Raw genomic sequence first — 20,901 nt, forward strand, 5'->3', positions numbered from 1 at the left:
AAAAAAAGAATTTACTGTAGGCATTTGATTCTTTCATAATAGCTGCATAATCTCCTATCTCCTGTGTTATAAAGCTGTGGCCACGAGCAAACACACACAAGGTGATCCGTGTGGATGCTTAATCTAAACTGATGTGGAGGCATTTTGCTTTGTGATGTAGCACATAGTACATATCTGTTAATAATTGCCTGTTTACGTGGTTTCGCCCTAAGAACATGCATAATTTATCTGTTTTGAGTTTTTATATTATTGATTGAATCAGTCATGTTTATCTTAAAAATCTCTCTCAGAAATGGTCTTGCCAAAAATTGCCCAGAGGGATCTTGAACGTCACCTGCTTCATCAGACAAGTCTGAATTTCCTGTAACCTGGAGATATTTCCCCGCGGGTGCTCAGAGAGCCAGGGGGGACAGACAACCTGGGAGGCCCAAAAGGCTGCAGACTAGACCTTTGTGGCGGGTTCTGAGAAGCAGGGGGTATTAGGCATTTCAGTTAGGTACAGCACGTTATGAAGAGTTAATCTGAAGAGAGAAATATTTTTCCTTTCGGACACTGTTCTATGAAGCCGTGTTAGTAATTCCCAGAGTTCGCTTCAAATAAAAAAATCTAGTTTATTTATATTGGGCCACTTGCCACGCTCATCCTTCAGCCTCTCAAGTCCGTAGCTGAATAAGGGGCAGCGGATGCAGTACCTAACAGGTAAGATCTCCCCCGCCCGCCCATTCTTTCCCGTCTAGAGCAGTACACCGGGACTCGGCGGTGTGGCCTGGGAAGCGGAGTCTAGACGCAAACTCCAGGCCCCGCCTACCCGACGGCGTCCGCGGCGCCGCTAGCTATCTCTACCCGCCAGAGGTCGCAGGCTCAACGAGCAGGTATCTCAGTTAGCGAGTGACTAATCCAGTCGGCGAGAACTAATCCAGTTCTCACGAGAGAAAGCGCGAAGCCTGCCGGGACGGACGCGCGGCCTTCCGTAAGTTGGACCAAAATGGCAGCCTTGGAGGAAGGCTTCACGTTGACTGCGGTACCGCTGGGTTCCGGGCCTGACGGACCCCTTGGAGTGGAGCAGGGCGACAAAACAGACCAGTTTCTAGTGACGGACAGCGGCAGGACCGTCATCCTCTATAAGGTGAGAGCAATAGGATCGGAGCGCCCCCGCTGCTGTCTCGCCCCTTTCTGAGTTCGGAGCCGGAACCTCAGGTTTCTCACAGCTTTGGAAAGAGGTCTTGCAGCGGGCTTAGCGGAGAGCCGTTGTGGCCTTTTGGGGACGCTGAATGAGGTCTAGAATCTGACTCGGTTGTTTTCCCGGAGAGGCATATTTCCGAATTGCAGGTGGCAGAGCGTCTAAGTGCACGTGGGCTAGATTCGGAAAGGAAAGGAAAGGAGAGGAAACCTGTGCTTTCGCTTCATATCTCCCGGAGATATCCTTGCTAAGATCCCCTTCTGGGGTCTCTGTAACCCCAGCTGCCCGCAGAAGGGTTGAACGGAGATTGGTTGGGTGGGAGAAGGTGTCACTGCCAGAAACAGTGCTTTAACCTTGTGTCCGTACGCTTCTTACTCACTCATTAAGAGGGAAAGTTTTGTCGGTGTTTTGTTTTGGCTTTTTGCTTTCTTGGCAGTTTAGTAGGCATCTTGATTCCGAGTGACCTGTTTCCAGCTATGGTTCACCCTGTGAATCCTGGATTTGCGTCCCTTGAATTCTACACACCCCGCCCCCCATTTAGCCTAAGGACTGCTTTAGCACATTTTCTAAACATTTTCTAAACTTTAGTGGTTCCATAGAAAGTAATTCTTTCTATGTGAGCTGCTGAACAGTTTTCTGTGTCTTTAAGAAGTTGGGTATCTCAACATCGGTAATCATCAGGGAAATGAAAACCAAAACCACAATATCACCTCACACCTGTCAGAATGGCTGTCATCAAAAAGAACACAAAAAAATGTTGGTGAGGACATGGAGAAAAGAGAAGCCTTGTACCCTGTTGGTGGGAATGTAAAGTGGTGCAGTCACTATGGAAGACAGTATGGTGATTTCTCAAAAAACTAAAAATAGAGCAACCATGTGACCCAGCAGTTTCACTCCTGGGTATATATCCAAAAAAAACCCCAAAAAACAAAAACACTAATTCGAAAAGATACATGCACCCAGTGTTCATAGAAGCATGATTTATTATTATTTATTATCTTCCATTCCAAGATATGGAAGCAACCTAAGCGTGCATCAATAGATGAATGGATAAAGAAGTGGTGTACATCTATACAATGGAATACTACTCAGCCATTAAAAAAATAATGAAATTTTGCTGTTTGCAGCAACATGGAGGGCATTATGCTAAGTGAAGAGAGTCAGAGAAAGACGAAAACTGTGATAGCACTTATGTATGGAATCTAAAAACTACAACAAACTAGTGATTATAACAAAAAAGAAGCAGACTCACAGATATTGAGAACAAACTAGTGGTTACCAGTGGTGACAGGGAAGGGGGGAGGGGCAAAATAGGGATACAGGAGTAAGAGGTATAAACAGTTATGTATAAAATAAGCTACAAGGATATATTGTACAACAGGGGGAATATAGCCAATATTTTATAATAACTGTAAGTGGAGTATAGCCTTTAAAACTGAATCACTAGATGGTACACCTGTAACTTATATAATATTGTGCAACAACTATACTTCAATTAAAAAAAAAGCTAGCTGTCTGCTTTGAAGTTTGGGGAACAGGTTGCCAACAGTACACTATACTGTTTGCTTGTTTTGATGCTTCTGAAGACACCATTGGTTTTTACCTGGCTGTCAAGTGGACTTTTTGCAGTTCCTGCATAGGAATAGAGTGGCTGATTAGAATTGGCATGATGCCAGCTATCCTTATTCTGTTTCTCATGCCCCTGTTCGAGGGCACAACTGCATCAGTTTTTTAAATATACTAATATTGTTCATTATCAAAGTGCCGATATTAATTTACTTATTTTCACTTTAGGAACTTATATTTTCATTTTAACTACTCTTTTAAAGTTTTTTTTTAAATTGTAGTAAAGTACACATAACAAAATTTACTATCTTAATGACTATAAGTGTACAGTTCAGGGTATTAAGTACATATATTCACATTGTTGTGCAGTCATCACCACCATCCATCTCCAGAACTCTTTTCATCTGGTAAAACTGAAACTCTGTTCTCATTAAATAATAACTCCCAATTTCCCCAACCCCAGGCAACCACCATTCTACTTTCTGTCTTCAGTGGAATCCACATAGTATTTGTCTTTTTGTGACTAGCTATTGTTTTAATTTAGGAGATTTGTTAAATGCTATCGTTTTAATGATTTCTTCCGAATGTAAATTTAATTGCTTTAATGTCTGAAACTGACTTTTTGAATATTGTATGTTCATTTCATTAGGTTTCTGATCAGAAACCCTTGGGGAGCTGGTCAGTGAAACAAGGTCAAATTATAACATGTCCAGCTGTGTGCAACTTTCAAACTGGAGAGTATATTGTTGTACATGATAATAAGGTGAGTTTTAAAACTTTTATATAATATATACAAAACAAATCAAATTTTATTAACTATTCATGTTGTATGTAAATGGAAATTGGAATGCTTTTTTAACTTGTATGTTTTTATTTCAGGTCTTGAGAATATGGAATAATGAAGACGTAAACCTGGATAAAGTATTTAAAGCGACAGTAAGTCTTCGGATTTTCCAACACATTTATTTAGTTTATTGGTGAGACGGAATAATTTGTAATGTAGCAGTTATTTATCTTAAAGTATCTGTGAACATGACATAAAGGTTATAACCAGTTTTTCATTCTAGCTATCCTACAGTATGTCTTGGTAAAATGTCTCAACTTATGAGTTAATATGTTATAAAATGTTACACGATATGTTATTTTCATATGAGGTTGAGGATTTAAATAATTCATGAATGATACATTTATAGTTATTTCCATGAGTTTAAATGTTTGTGGTGTGTCCCTTGCAAGAGCAAATGAACTTCATTGTTCTCTTTCTTAAAATAGGTAGAACAGACCCTGCAAGTTTTATGCATTATACATTTTTAAAGTGGCACATACTGCAGTGAAAAAGAACCATGACTAACTGTTCCTTTTCTCCTAATGACCTAAAGTATGTTAATTAACTTTGTCTTATAAAATGAAGATCTCTAACTAGGTTAATCTTGAAAGTTCTTTATGGCTCTAAATGTCTAACTCTAAATACAATTGGCATATTTTAGAATTGGTTCACAACAGAGCTGATTCACATACAACCACAGTTGTCACCCGGACCCTTGAAACCTCTAGCCAGCTACCTGTGCTGCCACCTGGCTCCAGTCATTTTGTTTACCCTGAAGTAACACGATCCTGAATTTTACACAATGGGTTTTTTTTGTTGTTTTTTTAATCCTACATATGGTGTTAACTTCTTTTCCTGGGCTTGCAGGCTATGTATACATACATACATACATACACACATACACACACACACAAACATATATATATGTGTGTGGCTCATGTATTTATATATGGCATCTTTCTTTTTCTAATACCAGAACCGCTTATAACTCTGCATTAGTGCCTTTGTTTGTACCTCTCCTCACCTCCAGTTTTGAGAGACCCAGGTTATAGCCTAACCTCCAGTATTTACAGTGGAAAGATAAACCAGAAATGAATAAAAGTGATTACATATGGGGGTGAGCAGGGGAGAGGATAGAGAATAGGATCAAAAGTTAGACTTCTGAATGTATTTTATGTTAGATTTAACTTTGGAACCATACATAATTATGAAACAAAATTGAGTAAAAATGAAAGCAAATCAGTCCCTTAAAGATAAGCCTTCTCCGGGACTTCCCTGGTGGTGCAGTGGTTGGGAATCCGCCTGCCAATGCAGGGGACACGGGTTCGAGCCCTGGTCCGGGAAGATCCCACATGCCGCGGAGCAGCTAAGCCCGTGAGCCACAACTACTGAGCCTGCGCTCTAGAGCCCGTGCTCCGCAGCAAGAGAGGCCACCGCAATGAGAGGCCCGCGCACTGCAGCGAGGAGTATCCCCTGCTGGCTGCAGCTAGAGAGAGCCCACGCACGGCAATGAAGACCCAATACAGCCAAAAATAAACAAATAAGTTTATTTAAAAAAAAAAAAAAAGATAAGCCTTCTATAAATGTCCTGATTCTATTAGGTGGCAGTTCCTTTAGAATAAAAATTTAAATGTTTTTATGTTCTTCTAGTTGTCCGCTGAGGTATATAGGATACATTCAATACAGGGGACAGAACCCTTGGTGCTGTTCAAGGAAGGTGCCATTCGTGGTTTAGAGGCCTTGCTTGCAGAGCCCCAGCAGAAAATTGAAACTGTTATCTCTGATGAAGAAGTGATTAAGTAAGTTCTAATACTTGTAATTTTTACCAAAAAGAAAATGCACTCTGTGTTTTTTATATTCTTTGCCTTGTTCAAAAGTATTTTGATTATAAACATGATAAAAGTAAGCTGATTGAAAACCGTCTAAAAGACAGTAGCCAAAATCACATCCCTCAAAAGCCTCTGGCGTGATAAGTGATTGAGGAAACTGGGGCCAAATGAGTCCTGTCCTAATAACAGAACTGGATAGTCAGTTATTTGAAAATTAAGTGAGTAATCCCACAAGACTGGAATCTTCTGTCATATAGCCCTGACTGCCAAGGTCAGAACCCTTTCGCCTGAAGAAATGTGCAGCTTGTTAGTGGAATCAGGATAATGCTTTGAGACCCCTTCTTTCCCAGATCCTGGAATAAAACTTGGGAAATGACTCGCACAAATGATAGAAGGAAATCTCACAGTTTTACATCTATCCAATCCCTATTCTTTCATCCCATTTCCTGTTTGGTTAACTTGCTGCCCCTCCTGGCCCACCTGATGTAAACTAAATCTTTAAAGGTCCAAGCAAAGACTTGTACGTAGTCACTCAACAATGTGGACAGTGACCAGTTATATCTTAGACCCAATGAATGCCTCTAAAGTGTGAGCAACTGTATTTGGAGGAAATCTTTACGCAAAAAGATATAGGTAGAGAATCTGGGTTCTAATCCCCACTTTGCCAGAAAATGGCTGTGCAGCCTTGGTTACAGGCCCTTTACCCTCCCTATGCCTCAGTTCCCGCTGTCACTTGAAGAAGGCAGGTGAGATGCTAATGTTTTCCTGAGAACACTAGGCCCCAAAATGACTCTGAAAAAAGGAGGGGTGGGTCAATTAAGTTTGGGGAACACTGCATCTTGTCTTACATGCCCTTGGTACTTTATAGTTCACGTTATTGTCTTTAAAGTTCTGGGAAGCTCAGCAACTTGCATTTAATCCAGAGATGCATTTGACGGAGGAATGCCTTCTAGGTCCCTGTGGTAGATATTTTGAAACACTGAATTAAGTGTTCTCTGCTACCTCTCTGGCTCTAAAAAATATTTAATAAAAGATAATCTCTTAAATTTAGATTGATGGTGTGTTTCAACTGGTGATTTTGCATTTTATAATGTTTCTTTTTCTTTTTTTAGGTGGACAAAGTTTTTTATGGTATTTAGGCATCCTGTGCTGATTTTTATTACTGAAAAAGTAAGCGATATCTTTAATTCCTGGCCCATTTTGTGACATTTCAGAGTCATCTGTATGATTTTTAAAACTAAAATTGGACTTTGGTATTTCTTTCAGAAAATTTTAATATATTTTTAAAATACTGAAAAATCTATTAGTTATAATTATTTCTATGCCTGAATTAAATATATTTTATAACTTTTTAAATTTAATTGGACAAGAGGTTTTTAAGCACTCATTAAAGTAATTACAGTGGGGCAACAGCTGGTCTCAACATTTAAATATAGTTGGTGGAAATGGGAATATTTTTTAAATAAAATAACTTTTTATTTTCCAGCATGGAAATTACTTTGCTTATGTACAAAAGTTTAACTCACGTATCCTAAGCAAATACACACTTTTACTTGGACAAGAAGAAAAATCGGTTACACAGAGTTTTAGTACATCTGTGCATCGGAAATTCATCTCTCTGATGTCATTAAGTAAGTATTTTTTTTAAACTTTCAGCGTTTATAAATAAAGGGGTATTACAGGATAGTGTTTTAAGTTCGAGTCTTCAGTTTTTACAGTTTTCTGTTGTAGTATTTCCCTTTCCATGCTTCCTTACAAGCATTTATACCTTCACTTTTTGCATTTTGCCATGTCAAGTCACGCAATAGGTCAGTAATTCTCTGCAGGTAAATTTTATGTCTTAAAATTTTATCATAAGCAATAAATAATATAATACCAATAAAAAAGGAAAAATCACTCTTTATTATGATAAGTCCAGTTTTTTTGATATTGTAATTAGTGAACCATGAAATACCTAAGGTTGGTACTGCATGGCCTCCCCATTCCTCTTTTCCAACCTATAGTGTGCCATTCTTTTGAGCAGTGACAGAGACAGGTGGGTAAAAGGACACTAACAGAGCAGTCTTGGACTCTTACTAGCCACCATTTTACAGATTATTTTTTAATTCCTGGGAGTTTACCTCTACTTAATGTTCTGAGGTTTAATCCCAGTCTTATGCATCTGGGGGAAAAAATGCCTTTGTGGTCTTCTCTCCCCCCAGCCCTTTATGGCTTCTTTTGAAGTTGTTTTGGGAAGGTTAAGGGAGGAAGAAACAGAGCAGTATTTAGGAAACATTTTCATGTTATCACAGTTTAAAATCTTTGTGAAGTTTTTCAATGTGCAAACGTTTGCAGTGGCTGTTAAGAAAAAGGCTCCCTTCGTTCATCATGTCTAGAGAGTCATTGGAATCCGCTTAATATCTTTGCTTAAGAAGGACTGGTTTTCTTAAAGTTTAACCTATAGGACATATTAATTGTTACACAGAAGTTTGTGAGTTATGTTTTAGCTTTTGAACATTGAAGTAAGGGAATCTGAACCAAAGGGTCATAAAATCTTCATGTAACATAGCTAGAACCACATGAAATTGCCAAAAATACAATTGACCTACAAAACCCAGCAATTTAATAAGGTTTGAGGGTGCTGGAGTAACAAGAAATGTAATATTTAGACCAGAATGCTAATTAATTTCTAATAAGAGATACAGCCTTTTACTGATTGAATTGTCTGTATTCCTGGCAGTCCCCTCATATTTTAAGTTATTACAGATATTTACAATTTTTATTTCATGGTTATCATGACATTTCTTACTGAGATTTTTATTAATATTTCTCCTCCATCAACTTTAGGTTTGTAGTATATTCTTTATGGGAAAGCATAGAGTGATGTGATTATTACATTTGTTTATTTTTCTGGTTGGATTCTCTATCAAATTGGTAAAATCTTATTAACAACTTAGTACATTTAATTATAACAGATATAGAACTATCATTTATCCAATAAGGAACAATAAATACTTGTTTCCAACAGGCTCTGATGGATGTGTATATGAAACCTTGATACCAGTACATCCAAGTGACCCAGAAAAAAATCAGAGGGTAGTTCCATCACTGTTGCTCAAGTCCGTGGTGTCTGGCAATGCTCGAAGTGGTGTTGCACTCACCATCCTGGATCAAGATCACGTAGCAGTCCTGGGACCACCACTATCAGCTTCTAAGGGTAACTAAAATCCAATCAGTTAAGAAGTCCTTTGGATTTTTTCCATCAAAGTGAACTTTTAAGTCTCCTCTTTCTTTTTCATTTATTTATTACCACCCTAATTCATTCTCTTTTTCACTGTAGCTTCCTAATTCTTGAATAGGTCTTTGATTTCATCTTGCCTTGATCAGTTTCTCTAAAACATTTCCTATATCACTCACTACCTTGCTTGTCACCAGTGTCTTAAATAAAAACTGCAAATATCTGTGCCAGCCTGTAGGCATTGGAAACATTGGTAAGACTTGCAGTAGAGGATTGAATTCATACCTTGGTGACATTTTAGCAGAATATAAATTCATTAGTCTTAGACAGCTTGAAATTTGGGGACTACTAGTGTGCCTTTTTTTTTTTTTTTTTTTTTGCGGTACGCGGGCCTCTCACTGTTGTGGCCTCTCCCGTTGCGGAGCACAGGCTCCGGCTGCGCAGGCTCAGCGGCCATGGCTCACGGGCCTAGCCACTCCGCGGTATGTGGGATCTTCCCAGACTGGGGCACAAACCCGTGTCCCCTGCATCGGCAGGGGGACTCTCAACCAATGCGCCACCAGGGAAGCCCTAGTGTGCCTTTTGTCTCTGTGACTTCAGAGCAGGATTTTCATCATCACCTCACCTCCTCACCCCCAAACACCCCCCCCACACAGACAATTGTAGTCTATCATGAAGGACACAGTTGTTCCTGGCTAGTGCAAGGTTGGGGTCTCCCAGCCTACACTATAAAACTCCAAATCTATGGTTTAGCATTCAACTCTCGCCACAGTCTAGACCCTGTCCACGTTTTCCAGTCTCTTCTCCCAATTTCAAAGCAAGAACTCTCTGCTTTATTCAGGCCAGGCTCCCTATTGACTACAAACTTGATATGGCCATCCTTGTGTATTTTGTTTTGTTTCTTCTTTTTAAGATAGGAGCTACCACTTATGGTATACTGTCCTGTGCCAGGTGTTTTACTTGTATTATTTCATTATCTGTGTCATTTAATCCTCCAATAACCCTATGAGAGAAAGTCTAGTTATTATCACCCTTATTTTACAAATGAGAAACTGAGATGTTAGGTAACTAAGTAGTGGAACTAGGGTTCAACCCAAGCAGGTTGACTCTTATGCCATATATCTTACCGTTCTTAAGTCCTGGCTTTTAGCCACTTTACCAAGCTGTGCTTCTCCTCTCTCAACCCCCATCCTCCTTCTCTAGTTCCTGGTCTAACCCCCAAAAAACTCAGTAACCTCAGTAAAGTTTCCCATGTCTCTTTCCAGAGTTTTTTAAAATATATGCAAATACTACTACTTATTTTTCTTCCTCTTTTTACACAAATGGTAGCATACCTTATCCTCTGTTGTATACCTTAATTTATCCACTTACCTGAGATATCATAGAGAGCCTTCCATAGCAGCATCTGTATTGACTTCTTTTTTCTTTTTAATAATTTTTATTTATTTATTTATTTTACTTTTTGCGGTACACGGGCCTCTCACTGTTGTGGCCTCTCCCGTTGCGGAGCACAGGCTCCGGACGCGCAGGCTCAGCGGCCATGGCTAACGGGCCCAGCCGCTCCGCGGCATGTGGGATCCTCCTGGACCGGGGCACGAACCCGCGTCCCCTGCATCGGCAGGCGGACTCCCAACCACTGCGCCACCAGGGAAGCCCCTTTTTTCTTTTTAAAATTTTATTTATTTATTTTTGGCTGTGTTGGGTCTTCGTTGCTGCACGTGGGCTTTCTCTAGTTGCGGCGAGCGGGGGCTACTCTTCGTTGCGGTGTGTGGGCTTTTCATTGCAGTGGCTTCTCTCATTGTGGAGCACGGACTCCAGGCGTGCGGACTTCAGTAGTTGCAGCACGTGGGCTCAGTAGTTGTGGCACACAAGCTTAGTTGCTCCGCGGCATGTGGGATCTTCCCAGACCAGGGATCGAACCCGTGTCCACTGCATTGGCCGGCGGATTCTCAACCACTGCGCCACCAGGGAAGCCCGACTTTATTTTTTTAAGAGGAAAATATAGGCAGAACATTCCGACATAAATCACAGCAATAGTTTTTTGCATCTGTATGCTAACAGAAAGGAAATAAAAACAAAAATAAACAATTGGGGCCTAATTAAATTTTAAAAGCTTTTGCACAGCAAAAGAAACATTGACAAATCGAACAGACAGCCTACTGAATGGGAGAAAATATTTGCAAATGATATGACTGATAAGGGATTAATATCCAACATATATAAACAGCTCATACAACTCAAAGTCAAAAAAACAACCCAATTGAAAAATGGGCAGAAGAACTGGATAGACATTTTTTCAAAGAGGAAATGCAGATGGCCAACACACACATGAAGAGATGCTCAACATCGCTAATCATCAGGGGAATGCAAACCAAAACCACAATGAGATATCACCTCACACCTGTCAGAGTGGCTGTCATCACAAAGAACACAAATAGTAGGTGTTGGCGAGGATGTGGAGAAAAGGGAAGCCTCGTACTCTGTTGGTGGGAATGTAAATTGGTGCAGCCACTGTGGAAAACAGTATGGAGGTTTCTCAAAAAACTAAAAGTAGAACTACCATATGACCCAGCAGTTTCACTCCTGGGTATATATCTGAAAAAACAAACTAATTCAGAAAGATACCTGGACCCCAATGTTCATAGCAGCATTATTTACAATTGCCAAGATAGGAAAGCATCCTAAGTGTCCATCAACAGATGAGTGGGTAAAGAAGTGGTGTGGGTGTGTAGATATGTATGTGTGTATATATATTTGTGTGTGTGTGTGTGTGTACGTATATATATATATATATAATGGACTGCTACTCAGCCATTAAAAAGAATGAGATTTTGCCATTGCAGCAACATGTATGAACTTGGAGGACATGCGAAGTGAAATAAGTCAGACAGAGAAAGGCAAATGCTGTGTGACATCACTTATATGTGGAACCTAAAAATACAACTAACTAGTGAGTACAACAAAAGGAGCAGACTCACAGATACAGAGGACAAACTCGTTACCAGTGGGGAGAGGGAAGGGAGGAGGGGCAAGATAGGGGTAGTGGAGTAAGAGGTACAAACTATTATGTATAAAATAAGCTACAAGCATATGTGTACAACATGGGGAATAAGCCAGTATTTTATAATAACTATGAATTGTGAATCACTATACTGTACAACTGTAATTTATGTAATATTGTGCAGCAACTGTACTTCAATAGAAAATTCATTAATTTTTTTAAAAAATGCTTTATTTTTTTAGAGAAGTTTGAGGTTCACAGCAAAATCGAGGGGAAGGTACACAGATTCCCATATGCCCCCTGCCTGCATATGTGTCCACTTCTTGTCATGATATCTCATATCTGTGAATTTCTGTCTTCATTACTCATTTTTGTTCTTAATAAAGCAAGACCTATGTGTTTAACTATGACTTCCCTCCTCCCTCCCTCCCTTCTCCTCACCCTCAGCACCATATATTTATATTTGGCTGACTTCTGAACTTGGGACTTTTTTTTTTAATTTTTTGGCTGCACCACGAGGCATGCGGGATCTTTAGTTCCCCAACCAGGGGTCAGACCCGCACCCCCTGCAGTGGAAGCGCGGAGTCTTAACCACTGGACCTCCAGGGAAGTCCCAACTTCTGAATTTGTATGTCTTATTTTATAGAATGCCTCTCCATATGGAATACAAAATTTCAAACACTACAGACTTCGAAAGAGTTACCACAAGGGACCAGCGGTCAGGTAAGTTTTTGCACTTTGGGGTTTTTTTCAGATGTACTTATTTTTGTGTCTGACAAATAGACTGTAAGGGAAGAGACCTCTTCGGATCTAAATATTTTATCAGTTTTGACTAAAATAAATTAAGAAATATTTTCTACCTGCGAGGTTATATTTAATTTGGTTATTTTTATAGTTTCCTTATGTTTGTCACTTTCAAAAGACTAAATTATAAGCTAATTATAGATCAGGAGAGAACAGTTAGCTAGTTAACAAAACTTTTTAATCTCACTTTGGTTTTATCTTTTTACTTTTGTATTTTGAGCTATATCCAAGGGCTGTTACTTTGCCTAATAAATTAGTCTTTTAGGTTATATGTTAAATGTTATCATGGAATTACATAAGAATACTTAAAGAATTAAAATTTAAGGTGACCAGACTGTAAACTTCCTGAGGCAAGGGACCTTGACTTTTTTGTTCTCCATCATATCTTCAGTGCTTAACAAAGGTACTCAGTAAGTACTGGTTGTTTAGTGAATATAAGATATAAATAAATCAAGATATGGGATGTTGTTGATCATTGTACTTAGAGGATAAGGAGACTATGATTCTTAGCATAGAATTCTAATTTATATTTAAACAAGTAATTTTCACAAGATTAGCCGTTCACAATTCCACTGCTCTAACAAACTTCACTTTTGATTTCCGTGTTCCTTTGAGCTTTTTGTTCATATACCTGTCTCAGTTTCACAATTTTATAATTGAGATCATGAGACAGAAACTGTTAAATTCTGCTTTTTTCATTTCGTACATCAAAACAGTTTGCCTGTGTTACAGTAGCCTTTGTGAGTATCACGTTAATAGATGTGTAATACTGACAATATTTATTTTAAACAATTCATTTATTTTAAATATATGTGTTGATCAAATTTTTATGAGTCAAAAGAAATTATCTTTAAATTATGCTTTATTCAGACATGGGCAAAAATAAAGAGCTTTGTAAACCTACCTCAATTAATAAATTGAACATATGAGATTATTCTGGAAAGTTGCTTAACTTCACCTTATCCTTTTCTGTTATATTAAGATTACTTCCACCACAAGTTATTGTTATAAGTTATATGGCTTTGTTGAATCAGATCTTAGAAGAGAAAAAGGATTGCTTACATTTTTGATAACTTTTTTGTAGCTCTGGTATCATGGGGAAAATTTGTTTATGCTACATGGAAAATTTCTAACTGTAATCCCATACAAGTGTGAGGTGTCATCATTAGCAGGTGCTCTTGGAAAACTCAAGCATAGTCAAGATCCAGGTAGGAACTTAAATGTTTTTTTACTAAAAACCAATTTATAAACTTCTAGTTTGATATGTAGATTTTCACAGCTATCGGTTTGCATAACCTGTTCTTAGTGTTGAAATTTGCCAGTGTTCATTCAGATTTTATTGGTCAGGAAGCTACCTTGGGAACAGTCCACATTGCAGATACTGCTGCAGGTTAAAGAGCTACGCTGCATTTTGAACGCCAGTGTTCTGACTTTAGGGGCAACGGGAAAGTCCTGCAGACAAAATCAGAAATGCTTTTTCCCTCCTTGGTTTACCAGTGGCCTCATCTGTTGGGCACATAGCCTTTTAGGATATTATGATTTACTGATCTGAGGTTATTGGTAGAATGAAATGGACTTTAAAGCCGCTTTTGAATTGTGCGTGAGTGGTTGTTGTTTTATTGTTCTTTGTTTGATTGATTGGCTGGGTAAATACCAATAGGTCAAAAAATTCCAGAAATTGTGTGTTCTGTGTTTTCTTAGACATTCATGCCATGACTCATTTTGTAAACTGGGAAACATCACAGGGATATGGACTTGGAGCTCAGAACTCAGAGCAGTCAAAGAGAATCGTAAGTTTGGTAGTTGAAATAGAAATGTTACTACAGATGTTAAAAAACAGAAAAGGCTGAATTATTTTAATAATTCATATTTGTACAACTCTTACAACTTGCTCTTAATGATGGGGTGATTTGAAGCTTGAACCCAGTAACCTGACAGCCCTTATCCGAAAGTGACACATGTCGTCTAGTAGTTTTTATGGGCATGTGTGTAAGACCCAGGTGTAAAAATGGACCAGTTTGCAATTAGTAATAATAGAGTATAGAGATTTTATTTATGAAAAAATGAAAACCTTAAAGATATTTAAGTTAAAAGTTGAAATAGACCCACTTTTCACTATAAGAAAACCAAACCCTAAAAAAGCTTGTGAATGGACTTTCCTGGTGGCGCAGTGGTTAAGATTCCCCACCTGCCAATGCAGGGGACACGGGTTCGAGTCCTGGTCTGTTCCCACATGCCCCGGAGCAGCTAAGCCCCTGCGCCACAACTACTGAGCCTGTGCTCTAGAGCCCGCAAGCCACAGCTACTGAGCCCGCATGCCACAACTACTGAAGCCCACATTCCTAGAGCCCGTGCTCCGCAACAAGAGAAGCCACTGCAATGAGAAGCCCGCACACCGCAATGAAGAGTAGCCCCCACTCGCCACAACTAGAGAAAGCCCACACGCAGCAACGAAGACCCAATGCAGCCAAAAATAAATAAATGTAAAAAAAAAAGTTTGTGATTAGAGCAAAAGTGTGCCAGTCTCTTTGGGACATTTTATATTCTTCTAAATGTCTATTGCATCTTTTGTGTTGTTTTGAGATCCTAATCAATTTACTGAATTCCAGTTAAGGAGAAGGAAAATTGAAGTGAGTGTACAGCCAGAGGTCCCACCATCCACACAACTCTTAGCAGCCATACAGGTAAATTTTAAAATATTAGAAATACGAAAAATCAACTCATGGTTAAAAGAAATCCTATGTACTTTTTATTCTGTCTTCCTCTTGTGATCATTTTTAGAGCTATGGCTAACATTTGTATAGTATATTGAAGTTGTCAGAGTGATGCTTTGGCTTATTTGACTCTAACTAAGCATTTTGTGAGATCAGTGTGATGGTGGTGGCCTCATATCTCATTCACCTTTGCATTGAATGTTTGTAATTTAGCTTCTTAGAAATTTTGATTTCTAAATCCTTGAGTTTTTTTTTTCTTCTTTGTATTTTGTCTTTGTCCAGTAAATTGTAGTATCAACTCCAGTTTCACAGGAATGCATGAATGCTGTTAGTGATTTAAGACAATGTTAAGCTAGGAACTTTTAAGTGCAGAGCGACATTTATTAATGTACCACACTGAACTCTTTACTTCTGCCCTTTCAGAAAGATTCAGAAAAACATATTGAAGTAGAACTACGTAAATTTTTGGCTGTTAAGCGGACCCCTGACTTTCATACTATTATTGGGGATGTAGTAATAGGACTTCTGGGAAGATATAAAGCAGAACCATCATTTTATCCTCGGAACTGTCTGATGCAGCTTATCCAAACGCGTGTGCTTTCTTACAGGTAAATGTTTCTATACAGGTAAATGTTTCTGTACACCAGACTTTATACACATAACTCTTTTGACCTTGTTTTTTGCAGTTCTGATTTTTATACTCTGTAAAAGCCTTATGAATTATTTGCAATTGGGAGTTTCTTAATATATATAAATGATTCATGTTTTTGGTCTTAGCTTGTGCCCTGGCTTAATGGAGTTTGCCTTAGAAAAGACAGATGTGCAGATCCTACAGCTCTGCCTACAGCAGTTCCCTGACATCCCTGAGTCAGTCACCTGCGCTTGCTTAAAAATTTTCTTGAGGTAAGTTAGAAGCTGATGGTCCTTTACTTTCACTGCATTTTTAATCTATTGTTTTATTTTATTTCTAAAACTTTAAAGTCTTAGAAAATGAAAAATTTTCCAGTAAGTTCAACTACTTATAAGAATTATTTCCTGCTTTCAATTAATATGATAGCATTGGTGATGACAGTCTTCAAGAAACAGATATCAATATGGAGTCAGTTTCTGACTATACTGCTACTATACAAGATGGGGAAATAGAACAACAAACTGAAATTCTTCAAAATGGTTTCAATCCTGAAGAAGATAACTGTGAGAATTGTGCTCAGGAGTTGATTGAGAAGCCTCAGGCTGCAACAGAGGAGAGCACTTCATGCCCTGTTACAGGGAAAAGAGCAGCGCTACTGTATCCTTTGAAACCATTTCCCTTGTATTGTCTCTTTCCCAGGGATGTAGTCCAATGCCAAGCAAAAACTAAGGGGTAATTAGATAATTTAAGGTGGTTTTTTCCTTTTCTTTTTTTCAATTTTTTTCAGTTTCTGCTTGAAAATGGATTACATTCAATGCTGTGTTCAAACAACTTACTTAAACCTTCTTATTTAAGAAGCTATACTAAGATAGAAGCTCTATCACTTCTAAAAATTAGTATACTGAATAAACACCAATTATCTATAATAGCAAAATATTCCAGATGATCTCTAGTGACGAGGAGAATGTTCAGTGGTAACACTCTTCTAGAAAAGTAGAACTTTTGTATAAATTTAGAAAAATGTTACTGGGGAAGGGAATTACTCATTATTTCAGTAGAAAAGTCTTTATTGGTTGAAATGAGATTTTCCTTTATTCCCAAGTAGAAATGCAATTCTTCATTCAGCATATAGCGAGACGTTTCTTCTGCCTCATTTGAAGGACATCCCAGCACAACACATCACTGTGAGTGTTCTTACGAATCCTACAGGATTTTATTTCTGGGTTAAGTGTTGCTCCTTAACTCTACGCAGCTTCTAGGGCATTCGAAAGGTTATAAAGTTCTTTCATCTGAGTAAGAGATTTCCCAGCCCTCAGGGTGAAAAATCGTGCCTGGGAGACTAGAGTGACCTGGAGGAGGCAGAGCTTGACGTGTTCCTGGTGCCAAACCCGAAGGCCGGGTTCATCCATCTAAGTTAGAAACAAGTAGGAACTAAAAAGAATTGCCCAGAGAAAGATTCTCTCTTCTCTACTTATTATTTACAAACAAAATAAGCTCCTCACCCACCCCTCCCAAACCAAATGAACTCTCCTTTGATGGCAGGGAGTGTATTTGATTCATGTGTCCCCTGATGTCTAGCATATCTGTTTGATGTACAGTTAAATTCAGTAGCCTCTTAAAATTCTTTCCAGTCTCTTTGTTAGCTTTACATAGAGAAAATTTTCCTATCAAAGTGATTGTTCTTTTTCCCCCCCACCACCTAGCTATTTCTCCAGTATTTGTATTTCCTTTATCTGAAGTGTAGTGAAAATGCTACTATGACTCTTCCTGGAATACACCCTCCAACCCTGAACCAGGTGAGGTAATCTTTTTATTTTGATCTGATGCTGGGAAAAATATGTTAAATGAAAAAAAGGTGGTTTTTTTATATATATATATATATATATATAGTATCAGAATCTGGAATCCAGGAACTGATTTCTCCCTGTCTCATGGTGCCTACGACCCTCCTCCCTCACCAGGTACACAAACCACTGGAGTGGATCACTCAATTTGGTAGATGGATTTTTTAGAGCCATAATTCTATACTAAGGAACTTAAATTCATCTTAAATTACTGATTCTTTATTGTGACCCTTTTCAAGAATTTCCTCAGCTTCATTGGGAGAGAGTGATAATAAGTGTCCTCCTAATAACCTAATAATCCCAAGTCCCTCTTAGAGATAACCAATACTAAGAGTTGCATTTATGTCTAGAAATTTGCTTTCTGTACCTTAACTTATCTTTCTCTTGTCTTCCTAATGCAAATTAGATCACGTGCATGCTATTCTGCAGCTTGTCTTTTTCTCACTCATTGCTACATTTTACACATTTTCTTTTTTTTTTTTTGCGGTATGCGGGCCTCTCACTGTTGTGGCCTCTCCCGTTACAGAGCACAGGCTCCGGACGCGCAGGCTCAGCGGCCATGGCTCATGGGCCCAGCCGCTCCGCAGCATGTGGGATCTTCCCGGACCGGGGCACGAACCTGTGTCCCCTGCATTGGCAGGCGGACTCTCAACCGCTGCGCCACCAGGGAAGCCCTTTACACATTTTCTGAATCAGGCTATATACATCTGCCACATTCTTTTTAACCACTGCATACTATTTGATTTTATAGAAAATCTTAATTTGTTAGTCCCCTATTGATTGACATTTAAATTGCTTACAGTTTTTTGCTATTGTAAACAGACTTTCAGTGAGCATCTTTATAGAAATATTCTTGCATATTATGAGAGAACACCTCTTGGGTAAATTCCCATTAGTGAAATTACTGGATAAAGGGTGCATGCATTTTTAGTTTCAAAAATGCCAGGCTACCTTTCCAAAGGGTTGTGACAAGAGGTACTATGGCCACCAAGATCTGAGACCTTACTCTCTGCTAGTCAAGTAGGTAACAAGTAAGTGTTTTATTTTAATTTGCATTTCTTTGATAATAAGAAAGGTGGACCATCATTTCTTGCCAATTTATATTCCTTTTTGTGTACTGCCTAATCAGATTCTTTGTCCAATTTTTCTATTGCATTTCCTGTCTTTATCATTTTGCCTTATAAATTATTCTTCATATATTAAGAGAAATTAGTCTGTTTCTATGAAGTGTATTACAAATACTTTTTTCCTATCACTCTTTTTTACTTGCTTTAGTGTAATTTTTGCCATAGATGGGTTTTTAATTTTCATGCTGTCAAAATTGTTAGGCTTTTCCTTTACTGCTGCTTTTTGGGTACGCCATGCTTAAGGCCCTTCCCACTCTAAGAGTGTAAAAATAGCCACCCTGTCTTCCCCTAGTACATTTCTTTTCCTTTTCTTTGTTTAACTCTTTGATACATATAAAGTTTATTTTGGTGTAGAGAGTTACATAGGTATCAGCTTTCCCCCCTCCCTGCAAATGGATAGTTGGTTTCCTTAATGCTTTTTCATGACACTGATATTTGCATGTTAACAACACCATTTGATGGTGTAGACTACATAGGATACTTTAATAAATGTATAGTAATAATTTTATTTTAGTTCTTGGTACCTTATCTATAATACACGACACCTTATTCTTGGGTCATAGTGTATATTTCAGAATAGGAGATGAGTGGGTTCTTTTTTTTGTAGCTGCGAGTAGTTATCAAGAATTTTTTAAAATAAAAAGTGCTAGCTCTCCCTTGGATTAAATATCACTGTGGCTTTCTTTTTACTGATTAATCTGATGGAAAAGATCCAATTATGCTTGTAAAATGACAAGTAGAAAAGCAGAAAAGAGGCTTTTTAGATTGCTTAGAAATTCCTTCATCTCTAAAATGTTCAGACTTCTGTAAAGAAGACTTATTTTTTCTTATAACTGTTTGATACTATTATGGACTTTGTAAAGTGAATTAACCTAAAATTAAATTTAAAATCTTAACTCCTTTTCCTGTTTATCTTCAGATTATGGATTGGATATGTCTACTTCTAGATGCTAATTTTACTGTTGTGGTAATGATACCAGAAGCAAAAAGGCTACTGTTAAGTCTTTACAAGTTTGTGAAATCCCAGGTATGTAATTATTTGATTATACTGAATTCTGTTTGTAACCAAGAAGCACCAAAATTATAATTTATTAAAATTTTTCTTGGAATAGCCCTAAGTAATTGTGGAGGACTTATCCATATGTACAAGTTATGGTAAAAGTTATTTTGGAACTTTTCTCTTTAGATAAGCATTTGTTCTGAGCTCAACAAGATTGAAGTAAGTTTTCGTGAGCTACAGAAATTAAATCAAGAAAAGACTAATAGAGAATTATATTCAATTGAAGTGCTGGAACTCTTCTGATATTACCAGTTCTCCTTCATAGACGTTTTATGAAGCTCTTTTATGTGGATTCTTCCTACTCAACCAGGCAAGAGATGTGTTTTGTTTGTGACTGTCTCTTCGGTGACAAGAGAAATGTCTGAGCGAATACCTAGACCATCACTTATTGATTCTCCTAGGTCAGACTGCAGGTTTCACGTGAAGCTATTCTAGCTTATGGACACTGGTGGGGAGAGATTCTGAAACTTTTAAAAATATGTAACGGAGGTGTTTTTAAGTAAACATATTTGTGTATTGATACAAGCTGAATTTCTTACCATCCATTTGAATAGTTCTTCTTTTAATAAAAAACCACCATTGAAGAAACAGTGATTCTAGGAAAAACATGGTTTTATCACAGTCGGAAGCTGTCCCAGCTCATCTGTGTTCATGGGGGACAGAAGAGGGCGTTTCCACAGGCAGGGTGGGAAGGGGCCTTGTACACGCCTGTACTTATCTCCTGCCATCCTCTCCGGTTCTTTACCTCCTTGCACTACCTTCTTACATACCCAGGGCTTGAACATTATCCCTCAGATTATCTCTGTGATTAGGATGTTAATTTCAGTTACAGAAATATATTTCTAGATAGTAAAAAAAAAAAAAGTCTCTTTTGACCATAGAATTTCCTGTTTTAACTCGGGTTTAGGACAAACGAAAGGCTTTATGTAGAAGAAATGGATGCTTTTGTTTCTTAAAAATAAACTCAAATTTATTTTTGTTAAAAGTGAAATCACTTTTTCAGGTGATGAACTAAGTTTCCCAAGAGTAACTTGAAACATTTATGAGCTGTGAAAGTCTCTGTTGAATAAATCATTTTGAAACCTCTTTTAACCTGAAAGGT

At 38.2% G+C, this 20,901-nt stretch overlaps 1 protein-coding gene across 4 annotated transcripts; it reads left to right on the plus strand.

Moving 5' to 3' along the window:
• The first annotated feature begins 951 nt into the window (after positions 1–951).
• NOL11 (nucleolar protein 11) lies at positions 952–20,340 on the plus strand. 4 transcript variants are annotated; one of them, XM_033438848.2, is made up of 18 exons: positions 952–1,126; positions 3,396–3,509; positions 3,626–3,682; positions 5,223–5,371; positions 6,514–6,571; positions 6,888–7,032; positions 8,409–8,597; positions 12,266–12,342; positions 13,508–13,631; positions 14,125–14,213; positions 15,033–15,107; positions 15,561–15,745; positions 15,915–16,040; positions 16,210–16,425; positions 16,874–16,952; positions 17,472–17,564; positions 19,659–19,766; positions 19,926–20,340. In XM_033438848.2, the coding sequence occupies exons 1-18, from the start codon at positions 986–988 to the stop codon at positions 20,040–20,042; spliced, it is 2,142 nt and encodes a 713-aa protein (XP_033294739.1). In that variant the 5' UTR covers positions 952–985; the 3' UTR covers positions 20,043–20,340. The 4 variants fall into 4 exon arrangements, with proteins under 4 accessions (XP_033294739.1, XP_033294740.1, XP_004275666.1 ...); XM_004275618.4 differs by having other exon boundaries at positions 955–1,126; positions 16,195–16,425; XM_033438849.2 differs by lacking the exon at positions 17,472–17,564 and having other exon boundaries at positions 954–1,126; positions 16,195–16,425.
• Positions 20,341–20,901: the final 561 nt, after the last annotated feature.

This window comes from Orcinus orca, chromosome 19, assembly GCF_937001465.1.
Source record: "Orcinus orca chromosome 19, mOrcOrc1.1, whole genome shotgun sequence".
Taxonomy (NCBI): domain Eukaryota; kingdom Metazoa; phylum Chordata; class Mammalia; order Artiodactyla; family Delphinidae; genus Orcinus; species Orcinus orca.